The sequence below is a fragment of the Phocoena sinus genome, chromosome 1 (genome assembly GCF_008692025.1).
Source record: "Phocoena sinus isolate mPhoSin1 chromosome 1, mPhoSin1.pri, whole genome shotgun sequence".
In the NCBI taxonomy this organism is placed as follows: Eukaryota; Metazoa; Chordata; class Mammalia; order Artiodactyla; family Phocoenidae; genus Phocoena; species Phocoena sinus.
In genome coordinates this window covers 116,714,016-116,726,650 of record NC_045763.1, presented here as the reverse complement: position 1 = coordinate 116,726,650, position 12,635 = coordinate 116,714,016, and the positions used below count along the sequence as shown (strand labels likewise).

The 12,635-nt window shown below is 37.0% G+C and overlaps 1 protein-coding gene across 1 annotated transcript in view; it reads right to left on the bottom strand.

The window, feature by feature from the left end:
* The window catches only part of LOC116757096 (olfactory receptor 10J1-like), a 39,664-nt gene that overhangs the window by 12,671 nt on the left and 14,358 nt on the right, over nt 1–12,635 (bottom strand). Inside the window, 1 exon segment of the mRNA XM_032638447.1 lies at nt 9,082–9,094. Within this exon segment, the coding sequence (XP_032494338.1) occupies nt 9,082–9,094 (13 nt within the window).

Below are 12,635 nucleotides of genomic sequence, written 5' to 3'. Positions count from 1 at the left end.
CAATGGCCATTTACGGAACTAGAACAAAAAATCTTAAAATTTGTATGAAGACACAAAAGACCCCGAATAGCCGAAGCAGTCTTGAGGAAAAAAAACGGAGCTAGAGGAGTCAGACTTCCTGACTTCAGACTATACTACAAAGCTAAGGAATCAAGACAATATGGTACTGACACAAAAACAGAAATATAGACCAATGGAACAAGATAGAAAGCCCAAAGATAAATCCACACACCTATGGTCAACTAATCTCTGACAAAGGAGGAAAGGATATACAATGGAGTAAAGACAGTCTCTTCAATAAGTGGTGCTAGGGAAACTGGACAGCTACATGTGAAAGAATGAAATTAGAACACTCTCTAACACCATACACAAAAATAAACTCAAAATTGATTAGAGACCTAAATGTAAGCCCGGACACTATAAAACTCTTAGAGGAAAACATAGGAAGAACACTCTTTGACATAAATCACAGCAAGATCTTTTTTGATCCACCTCCTAGAGTAATAGAAATAAAAACAAAAATAAACAAATGGGACCTAATGAAACTTAAAAGCTTTTGCACAGCAAAGGAAACCATAAACAAAACAAAAAGACAACCCTCAGAATGGGAGAAAATATTTGCAAATGAATCAACAGACAAAGGATTAATCTCCAAAATATATAAACAGCTCATGCAACTCAATATTAAAAAAACAAACAACCCAATCCAAAAATGGGCAGAAGACCTAAATAGACATTTCTCCAAAAAAGACATACAGATGGCCAAGAAGCACATGAAAAGCTGCTCAACATCACTAATTATTAGAGAAATGCAAATCAAAACTACAGTGAGGTATCACCTCACACCAGTTAGAATGGGCATCATCAGAAAATCTACAAACAACAAATGCTGGAGAGGATGTGGAGAAAAGGAAACCTTCTTGCACTGTTGGTGGGAATGTAAATTGATACAGCCACTATGGAGAACAATATAGAGGTTCCTTAAAAAACTAAAAATAGAATCACCATATGACCCAGCAATCCCACTACTGGGCATATACCCAGAGAAAACCATAATTCAAAAAGACACATGCACCCCAATATTCATTGCAGCACTATTTACAATAGCCAGGTCACGGAAGTAACCTAAATGCCCATCAACTGACGAATGCATAAAGAAGATGTGGTACATATATACAATGGAATATTACTCAGCCATAAAAAGAAACGAAATTGAGTTATTTGTAGTGAGGTAGATGGACCTAGAGTCTGTCATACAGAGTGAAGTAAGTCAGAAAGAGAAAGACAAATACCATATGCTAACACATATATATGGAATCTGAGAAAAAAAAATGTCATGAAGAACCTAGGGATAAGACGCAAATAAAGGCACAAACCTACTACAGAATGGACTTGAGGATATGGGGAGGGGATAGGGTAAGCTGTAACAAAGTGAGAGAGTGACATGGACATATATACACTACCAAACGTAAAACAGATAGCTAGTGGGAAGCAACCGCATAGCATAGGGAAATAAGCTCGGTACTTTGTGACCACCTAGAGGGGTGGGATAGGGAGGGTGGGAGGGAGGGAGATGCAAGAGGGAAGAGATATGGGAACATATGTATATGTATAACTGATTCACTTTGTTGTAAAGCAGAAACTAACACACCATTGTAAAGCAATTATACTCCAATAAAGATGTAAAAAAAATAGTAATAAAAAAATAAAAAAGATGTGGTACATATATTCAATGGAATATTACTCAGCCATAAAAAAGAATGAAATTGGTTCATTTGTTTGAGATGTGGATGCATCTAGAGACTGTCATACAGAGTGAAGTAAGTCAGAAAGAGTAAAACAAATATCATATATTAACACATATACCTAGAAAAATGGTACAGATGAACCGGTTTGCAGGGGAGAAACTGAGACACAGATGTAGAGAACAAATGTATGGACACCAAGGGGGGAAAGTGGCAGGGGTTGGGGGTGGTGGTTGGATGAATTGGGAGATTGGGATTGACTTGTATACAGTGATGTGTATAAAATGGATGACTAATAAGAACCTGCTGTATAAAAAAATAAATAAAATTCAAAAATTCAAAAAAAAAGTAATTCACTTTAGAAAAGCTCTGAAAATTGTAATTAGGTGTTGAAATTAATATAGAAAATATTGCAAAGGGGATGAAATTTTCATTACATTCTATCACTTTTTGGAAACACTGATTTTGGTTGAGGTGGTTCTCCAATTTTAAACACACACATACACACACACACAAGTACACAAATACACAACAACATACACACCTCTAGCTGCTTTGTTTCTCTGACCATGTAAGAGAGGTGCACTCTTCCTTTTAGACAAAGCTATCAAACAGCTGAGTGACATCCTCTCTTGAACAAATAAAGCAGATGGAGTTGTATGCAAAACAGTCAAACAGACTTTAGTGTAATATAGAAAATAAAAAAATAAAACAAAACAAAACCAAAAAATAAATTCTATTCTACTAAATAGAATTTAGGAATGTTCTCTGCATATACCTATGTGTGTGTGTGTGTGTGTGTGTGTGTGTCCTTTTTTGTAATCCAAATGGACTGTATTCTGTGTACTGTTATATGACTTGCTTTTTCACATAATATTTGAGATGTCTTTACAAAACAATACATGAAGGTTTTTATCATTCATTTGAACAATTGCATATAGTAAGGTAAGAGTATAACATAATTTATTTACCCTATTCTAAATATCCATGGATATATAGACTATTTGCAGTTTTGGGCATTTTTAACGGGTATTATAAAGAAAATCACTTTATATATAAAGTTCACATATAATTGTACACTTCTGGGACCACATCTGTAGGATACATGCCTGAAAGTAAGATTTCTTAGTGATATGTGCATTCAAAAACTTAATAACTATTACCAAACTGAAACCAAAATAAGATGTATTAATTTACACACTTTTCATATACTTATTAATCATTTGTACTTCATTTGCTGTGAATGTCCATTTACATACCTTGCTCATTTTTCATATTCTGGCATCATTTCCTTGTAAGAGTTCTCTAATAAGGAAATATGCCTTTTATTATACATGTTGCAGTATTTTTCTTCTGTTTATCATTATTACTGAGTTTATGAGTTTGAAATTTTATTAGCATTTTATTTATGTGTTTATCAAGGCCTTCCTAACTCCAACATTATTTTTTTTAAATACTCATGTCTTCTATACTTTTTGTGTTTCAGTATTTGATTCATCTGGAATCAAATTGGTTGTAAGAAACAAAGATGTACTTCTTAAAATGAAATCAGATGCACCTTTTATTATTACCTATAACTAGGCCATTGTCTCAACACCATATATCAAATAATACAAACATCTCATATTTTTACTACATTATGCTACCGTATGCTAAATCTGCCTCCCCCCAATTATTCTTGTTTGGAATTTCCCCAGTTATTCTCACATTTAACAATTAATGGTATTTTTATTGATTTTTCATTGTATTCACAGAAATTTAAGAATAAACATCTTTAGTCTATAATACTGAGGCTTTCTACCCAACGCAAGATTTAAATGGTAATGTTTGTCTTCTTTCATGTGTTTCAGTAGGGTTTTAAAATATTCTTCATGTAGAAAATGAGTATTTTCGGGCTTCCCTGGTGGTGCAGTGGGTGGGAGTCCACCTGCCGATGCAGGGGACACGGGTTTGTGCCCCGGTCCGGGAGGATCCCATGTGCCGCGGAGCAGCTGGGCCTGTGAGCCGTGGCCGCTGGGCCTGTGCGTCCAGAGCCTGTGCTCCACGATGGGAGAGGCCACAACAGTGAGAGGCCCGCGTACCACAAAAACAAAAAACAAAGAAAATGAGTATTTTCTATTTCCATGTATTTGATCTGTTTTGTTTCATTTAGGAATGAGATATCTTCTTCCATTATATTTTCTAAAGAACTATTATTTCCATCACTTATCTTTCCAGTTCATTCTCACTGGTATCTTAATCTAAATAATTCCTCAATTTATAAAGCCCTACATTTTATATCTATGTTTATTTCTGTCATTTTCAAAGTTCCATGTTACTGCCCCCTTTTGTCCTCCCTACCCTGTTAAAATTCCACAGACTCTCATTTCATTGCATTCACCTTTAATTCACGTGCCCCTGTCTTACCTGGCATAATACCAATCTTGGTTAAATCAAATTTTCCTCTTGTGCAGAGCACCCATGCAGCTGAACTTCACTGGTGGAAAATATATTCTTATGATAACTTGTCTTACTTAGAATTCATGACATTTAACACTAAGTGGGGTCTTGATGTTACTGGGGAACCCCTCTGTATTCCTGCCTACCATTTTTTCTCTCACCCTCTTTGCACTTTTCACACATTCTTTTCTATTCTCTAACTTCCAGAGATTCTTCCTTATCCTTTTTAAAGCACATGACTTTATTTTCTGTTTCATTAAGAACAATTAAAGCAGTTAGGAGAGATCTTCCATGTAGTCCCACCAACACATCAACCCAACCATGGGCATCTGTGCTCAGTACCAATCCTTGTATACTCTCACTGTGGGGAGCACTCCATATACATCGAACAAGACCATCTATGAACTTGTGCACTGCACCCCAATCGCCTTTCCCTTACTCAGGACTTTGCTTTAGCAGTTTTCCTCTATGTCTTTTGAATCATCAAATTTGCATTAGATCACTTTCATTTACAAACTTATTTGCTTGTAATTTTCCTCATCCTAAAAGAACAAACATAAAGGCCAATAAAAACAACCTTCCTGTGATCCCGTATCCTTCTCCAGCTATGGGTTCATTTATTTGCTCCCTTTTACATCAAAACTCTTTGAAGGAATTGCATTGTCTTCAGTTTCTCTCCTTTGTTCTCTTGAATTCACACTAAACAGGCTTTTATCACCATCCCTCATACAGATTTTTTTCGATGAGACCGAACACCTCATATTGCCAAATCTAACAATCAATTCTAACACAATGTACTTGGCATATTGGCAGCATTGGACCCAATTGACTAATTTCTCTTCCTTGGAAATCTCTTTTCATGTGGTTTCCAGGACACACACTTTTTTAGTTTTCATATTTTCCCCTTCCAATGTCATTTTTCTTTTCTCCTCAATCTCATGATGTTGGACTACCTCAAGTTTCAGCCAAAAACCACTTCTGTATTTACAGTTGCAACCTAGCGATCACTTCCTCTTCTGGCTTTAAACAATTTCCAAACTTAAATCTCCACTCCATACTTCTTTTCAAACTCCAAAGTTGTATGTTCAACAGTCATCTCATTTTCTCTTCTTGAATATCTCCTCAGCATCTCAAATAGAACATGTCCCCAACTGAACCGATAAACTCTTCACGCAAAGGGACACTTTGTTCCAAGCTGCCATCACCTCTAACTTGGACCACAGCAGCAAGGTCCTGACTGGCCTCTCCCTGCTTCTCCTTTGGGTCTGGGGGTTGAATACAGTAGCAGTCAGAGTAAAGATTTTAATGTCTAAATCAAATCAGGTAGCCCCTTTGCTCAGATGGCTCTACAATGAATTTTTAACCCTCTTAGAATAAAATTCAAAGTCCTTACCATAGCTTATAAGACCACAGTTTCAATCTTCCCCTTAATTGCCTTGGTCATTACCCTCCAGCCACACTGGCCTGTTTTTTGCTCCTCACACATGCCAAGGTTAACCTCTCCCTAGATCTTATCTTAGCTTGGAGCACTCTTTATTCTATGTGGCTCACTCACTCCTTCATTCATTCTTCTGCTCAAACATCACCTTTCCCGACCACCTGATCTAAATGGGCTACTGTTTCCTGCTGCCAGGGATGACTATCCTTTTGTCCTTTTTTCCTTTTGCTTTTTCTCCAAACACTATCATTTCCCAAAATAACAGTACATATAACTTATATACTTTTAAAATCATCTATGTTCCTCTTGGAAAATAAGTGTTGTGACAGCAGGAACTTTGCTTCGTTGACTGCTTGTTTGTTTTTGTTAGTGACTTTTGCTCTCCTCTGTTTGGTATTTTGCCTGGAATACAGTTTTCCATCCCTTATTTTCAACCTTCCTGTTTTGTTTTAGGTACTGATAAGTGCTTAAAAAAACAAAACAAAACAAAACAAAACCATAAAACACCTAATAGAGTGCCCACATTGTTGGGCATTACAGTAGATGAAGTGATCAAGGAAGGAATCCCTAAAGATTACTTCTCATTTTAGTTGAGGCTTGAATGATAGAGAATGAACATGCATAAATGAATGAATGAGAATCTGGAGAAAAAGAGCACTCTAGACTGAAGGAATAGCAAGTATAAAGTTCCTAAGTGGGAATAAACTTATGTTGATAGTTACCGGACTAGTAGGTAAGAGGTTAGACATAAGAGATGAGGTCATTCTTAATGGCATGGAGTGACAAGGACAGGTAGGGCCTATAGGTCATCATGAGGAGAGTAAATTATATTCCAAATACAATGGGAATCCATTGGGTATTTTTAATTAGGGGAAGAGCATGATCTGATTTTCATCTTTAAAAGATAACTTTGGCTGTTATGTAGAGAATTGATTGGAAAAGAATAAGAATAAACAAGGAGAGTAGATACTGAAAGAAGATTGTTTCTGTATAGGAGCAGTTTCAGTGGAGATGGAAGGAAATGGATAAATTTGTTTTGTAGGTAGAACTGACAAAACTTGTCAGGAAATACTACTCAACATGGCCTCAAAGGCTAATTTTCTCTCCCCTTTCAGTAATTTGGCAAAGAGCTGACAGTGGAAGAATAGGTTGATACTAGCTGCTGAGTTTTTGATGCTCCCTCTTCTAACAAAGATCTTTCAACTAAGAAGCTCCTGTTGTTATGTAATCACTTAGATGTTTCCTGTTCCTCTTTTTTTTTTAATAAATGTGCCACATCTGTGAAAGATCATATAATTATATCAACTTGACAGAGAGAAACATTTGACAAAATCCAGCACCCATATATGACAAAAACTCTTAGTAAGGTAAGAATCGAAGGGAATTATCTCAATTTGATAAAGAGCATATCAAAAAAAAATCAATAGGATCATAAGACTGGATGCTTCCTTCCTAAAATCAGGGACAAGACAAGGATATCTGCTCTCACCACTCTCATTTAACATGGTAATGGAAGTTCGGCCTACTGCAATAAGACACAAAGAGGAAATAAAAGGCATATAGATCAGAAAGGAAGACGTAAACCTGCCCCTATTTATGTGGGTGACATAATTATCTATGTAGAAAGACCCAAGGCATTTGCAAAAGCAAAATAAAACAAAAACACTTCCTAGAAGTAGTGAGTTAGGTAAGGTTACAGCATACAGTATCAACATATGAAAATTAATCACATTTCTATATACTAACAGTGAAAATGAGGGAACCAAGATTAAAAGCACAATATCATTTACAGCAGGGGTCCCCAACCCCTGGGCCATGGACCACTACTGCTCCATGGCCTTTTAGGAACCAGGCTGCTCAGCAGGAGGTGAGCAGTGGGAGAGGGAGCAAAGCTTCATCTGTATTTACAGCCACTCCCCATGGCTCGCATTACTGCCTGAGCTGCACCTCCTGTCAGATCAGCGGTGACATTAGAATCTCATACGAGCACGAACCCTACTATGAACCATGCATGCAAGGGATCTAAGTTGAGTTCTCCTTATGAGAATCTAATGCCGGATGATCTGAGGTGGAGCTGAGGCAGTGATGCTAGTGCTGGGGAGCAGCTGAAAATACAGATTATCATCAGCAGAGAGGTTTGACTGCGTGGAGACCATAATAAATCAACTGCTTGCAGGCTCATATCAAAGACTGATCAGTGAGTGGCAAGTGAAAACAAGCTCAGGGCTCCCACTGATTCTGCATTATGGTGAGTTGTATAATTATTTCATTATATATTACAATGTAATAATAATAGAAATAAAATACACAATAAATGTAATGTGCTTGAATCATCCCCAAACCATCCCCCCCCCCCCAACACCGGTCTGTGGAAAGATTGTCTTCCACGAAACCAGTTCCTGGTGCCAAAAAGTTTGGGGACCACTGATTTACAGTTTCTCCAAAGAAAATGAAACATTTAAGTATATGCTTAACAAAACATGTATAAGATTTGTATGCTGAAAAATTACTAAATGACAGTGAAAGAAATCAAAGAAAACTTAAAATGAGAGACATACTTTGGTCGTGAACTGGAAGACTCAGCACTATAAAGTTGTCAATTTTCCTTAAATTGATCTATAGATTTAATGCAATTCCTATAAAAATCCTGGCAAGCATTTTTGTAGACATAGACAAGCTTATTCTAAAATTGATATGGAGATGCACAGGCCTTAGACTAAAGACCTAAACTAAAATAATCCTGATAAAGAAGAATAGTGTGAGAGGAATCACTCTACCCAAAATTAAGATTTACTATACAGCTACATTAAACAAGATACTGTGGTATTGGTGGAGCAGTAGACACATAGATCACTAGAACAGGGTGGAAAACTCAGAATTTGATGCACAGAAATACGCTCAACTGACTTTTGACAAATGAGCAAAATGGAAGATGGTAGCCCTTAAAAAAAAATGAACTGAAGTAATTGGATATCTGTAGGCAAAAATTTAATCTTGATCTAAATCTCACAGCTTATTACCAAAAACCTCACAATGGATCATTGACTTAAATGTAAAAAATAAAACTGTAAAACTTCTAGAAAAAAATTATAGAAAAATGTGTAAAATATGGAAACAAAAAAGACCCCAAATAGCCAAGACAATCTTGAGAAAGAAGAGTAAAGCTGAGGTATCATACTCCCTGATTTTGAATTATATTACAAAACTACAATAATCAAAACAGTATGGTGCTGACACCAAGACAGGCACATAGATCAGTGGAACAGAATAGAAAGCCCAGAAATCAACCCACTCTTATATGGGCAATTAATCTATGACAAACAAAGCAATATATAATGGGGAGAGGGCAACCTGTTCAATAAATGGTTTTGTGAAAACAGGACAGCTACATGCAAATGAATCAAACTAGACTACTCTCTCATACCATGCACAAAAATAAATTCAAAATGGATTAAAGACTTAAATGTAAGACCTGAAACCATAAATCTTTTAGAGGAAAACATAGGTAGTAAACTCTTTGACATTTATCTTAGTGATATTTTTTTTGGATATGTCTCCTCAGGCAAGGGCAATGAAAGCAAAAATAAGTAAATGGGACCACATCAAGCTTAAAAGCTTTTTCATAGTGAAGGAAACTATCAGAAAAATGAAAAAGCCACCTAGTGAATAAGAGAAAATATTCACAAATGATAGATCCAATAAAGGATTTTTTAAAAAGCTCATACAATTCAACATCAAAAAAACAACTCAATTGAAAATGGACAGAAGGCCTGAATAGACATTTTTTCCAAAGAAGACATACAAATGGCCAACAGGCACATGAAAAGATGCTTAGCATCACTAATCCTCAGGGAAATGCAAATCAAAACCACAATGAAACATTACCTCACACCTGTCAGAATGGCTATTATCAGGAAGATAACAAATAACAAGTGGTGGTGTGTGGAGGAAAGGGAACCCTCATACACTATTAATGGAAATGTAAATTGGTAGAGCCACTATGGAAAACAGTATGGAGATTCCTGAAAAAATTAAAAATAGAATTACCATTTGACCCAGAAATTCCACTCCTGAGTATTTATCAGAAGAAAACAGAAACACTAGTTAGAAAAGTTACATGCCCCCCAGTGTTCATTACAGCATTATTTACAATAACCAGGATATGAAGCAACCTAAGTGTCCATCAATAGATGAATGGTTAAAGAATATGTGGTAAATATTTACAATGGAATATTATTCAGCCATAAAAAAGAATGAAATCTTGCCATTTGTGACAACATTGATGGACCTAGAGGGTATTATGCTAAGTGAAAGAAGTTAAACACATACTGTATGATTTCACTTATATGTGGAATCTAGAAAGCAAAACAAGTGAACAGACATAACAAAACAGAAACAGAGTCCTAGAGAACAAACAGGTGGTTGCCAGAGGGGAAAGGGATGGGAGGAGGAAAGAAATAGGTGAGGGATGTTGAGGTACAAACTTCCATTTGCAAAATAAATGAGTCATGGTTATGAACATAACTATGTACATCTTTGTATGGTGACATCATAACTAGGGTTATCATGGTTGATCACTTTGAAATGTAAAAAGTAAAAACAGAAGGAGACTTAAACCAATGGAAAATAATACTATGTTTTTAATATGGAGGCTCAAGATCATTAAAATGTTAGTTTTTCATAAATTAGTTAATAAATGCAGTAGGATTTCAATAAAATAATACCAGAGTTTGGTTCACTTGTATGTATGTAACTGTGCTGAGTATGTGTGTGTGTTGGGGAGGGGTGTAAGTTAAATAAGCTGCTTCTAAAATTTATATGAAAAATTTAAACAGGCAAAACACCTAAAAATATTCTGAAGAAGAATAATGGCAGGTAACTATCTGTATTAGATAATAAAACATTTTTAAAAATCTGTGATAATTAATGTTGTTGACACATTAAATAAATGCAACAGAATAAAAATTCTACATTATTTCCATATTTCACATTGTTTCAGAGGACTTTCATTTGCCCCAGGGAAGGGTAAGCCCAAAAGAATCCAGAAAAAAAAGGTCCGTTGAATTTCAAAAAGACTTTTTTTAACTCATAACTAAAACATTTGTCTTAAAAGATGAAATAGTTTTTAACTTTAGCAAACTTTTCTAGAGAGGAAAGCTACATTTAGTTTACAAAGAATCATTTTGAATATTAAAAGTCTAAGCACTAAAAGTACTTTGTATGTGAAATGTATAATGTAAACTACTACAGAGTTAGGAATAATTTAGGTTTTTCTGCCAAAATAAAATAAAGGTATCCAGCTTTGTGGAGAAGATAACACTGGAGTTAGTTGGATATTGGGGAAGGCCCACTCTTAGATCTACCAGCAGATACCAGGTTTACCCTGCTGTAAGGAAGGATGGGTGGTAACTGATAAAGCAGAAGGGATATGTCCCTCACTTCCCAGCCTCAGAAAACACGTGAAGCCTGGTGGAGCAGAAACAGTTGAGTGATACATCCAAGTGGATGTCTTGGTGACACCCCACTGTGTCTTATTTACTCCATTATAGGGTCAAGGGTGCAACTGAATGTCCAATTGCCCTCAAGCAGTGGTTGAGAGAGGGCCAGTAGACCTAGAGTAGTCACAAGGAAGATGAAGTGCAGGAACCACATTGATTAAAGAGCATGATAAGACCAGAGTCATCACAATAGATAACAAGGATGACCACGGAAGTCATGTATTTACATAGAAATCCAACATGGACAGGTGGAAGTGACCATGGATCAAGTTCCTCTTCCTCCATGCTAAGAAAACTAGAAGGCTTTGTTACCAACCCAGGGTTCTTGGACTCCTTAATCAATAGAAATTGATAAGAGGTCAAACTAGAAATTCACGCAAGGCTTTATTGGGACTTGTGTTGTGGCACAAGGGAGTGAAAGCAAGTAGCAGGTTCCCTTGCTCGCTCCTGAGTGGGGGTGAGCTGGTCCCTTAAATGGGGTGAGGGTAGGGGTGGACCCTTGGGTCAAGCCAGAGGAGTGGCTTAGGTGGTCTGCACACCTCCTTGGTGGTGCTTTGTGCAGGGATCATGTGCAGTACCCTGCTTTTGCTTGACACCTCAGAAGTGGAAGTTGGGATTTTGGTTGTTTTGTATCTTTTTTTTTTATGAATTTATTTTTATTTATATTATTTACTTTTGGCTGCGTTGGGTCTTCATTGCTGTGCACGGACTTTCTCTAGTTGCAGCAAGGGGCAACTCTTCATTGCGGTGCGCTGGCTTCTCATTTTGGTGGCTTCTCTTGTTGCAGAGCACGGGCTCTAGGTGCGTGGGCTTCAGTAGTTGTGGCACATGGGCTCAGTAGTTGTGGCTCACGGGCTCTAGAGCACAGGCTCAGTAGTTGTAGTGCATGGGCTTATTTGCTCCGCAGCATGTGGGATCTTCCCAGACCAGAGCTTGAACCCGTATCACCTGCTTTAGCAGGCAGATTCTTAACCACTGCGCCACCAGGGAGTCCCTATATGTTTCTTACGAATGTCCTGAGCTAAGTGCCCCTAGGCGAAGCTTTATGGCCAAGACTTTGGAAAACATTGATTAAATTCTCATTAAACTATATTGAGGAGCATGAAGAGAATTATTCCTCTTTTCTGAGGTGGGTCAGGGTAAAACATTTGGTGCCCTGTCTTTACTCTAAGAGGGTTGCTATGACCAGAGAAGGCTGTGCAGGGGTAAGGGCTACTACGTCCTCAGCCTTGAGGGAAATACACACATTTTTATTATGATTTATAAGGCATTTAAAAAGTGTATTATCTGTTCCACTAGTACCTATGAGGATTTCAGAATCAGACAACTCAGCTCTGCCCCTTGCTCTGTGTGTGACCTTTCCATATCTTTGTTTCCTCATCTGTAAGGTGGGGATACTAATACTATTTGGTTGCTGGGAGGATTAAATGAGATGCCACATACTGACACATAGTAAACAATTAAGACCTTTCAGCCATTAGTATTTTAGATGAAGAATCTAAGTCTTAGACAGGT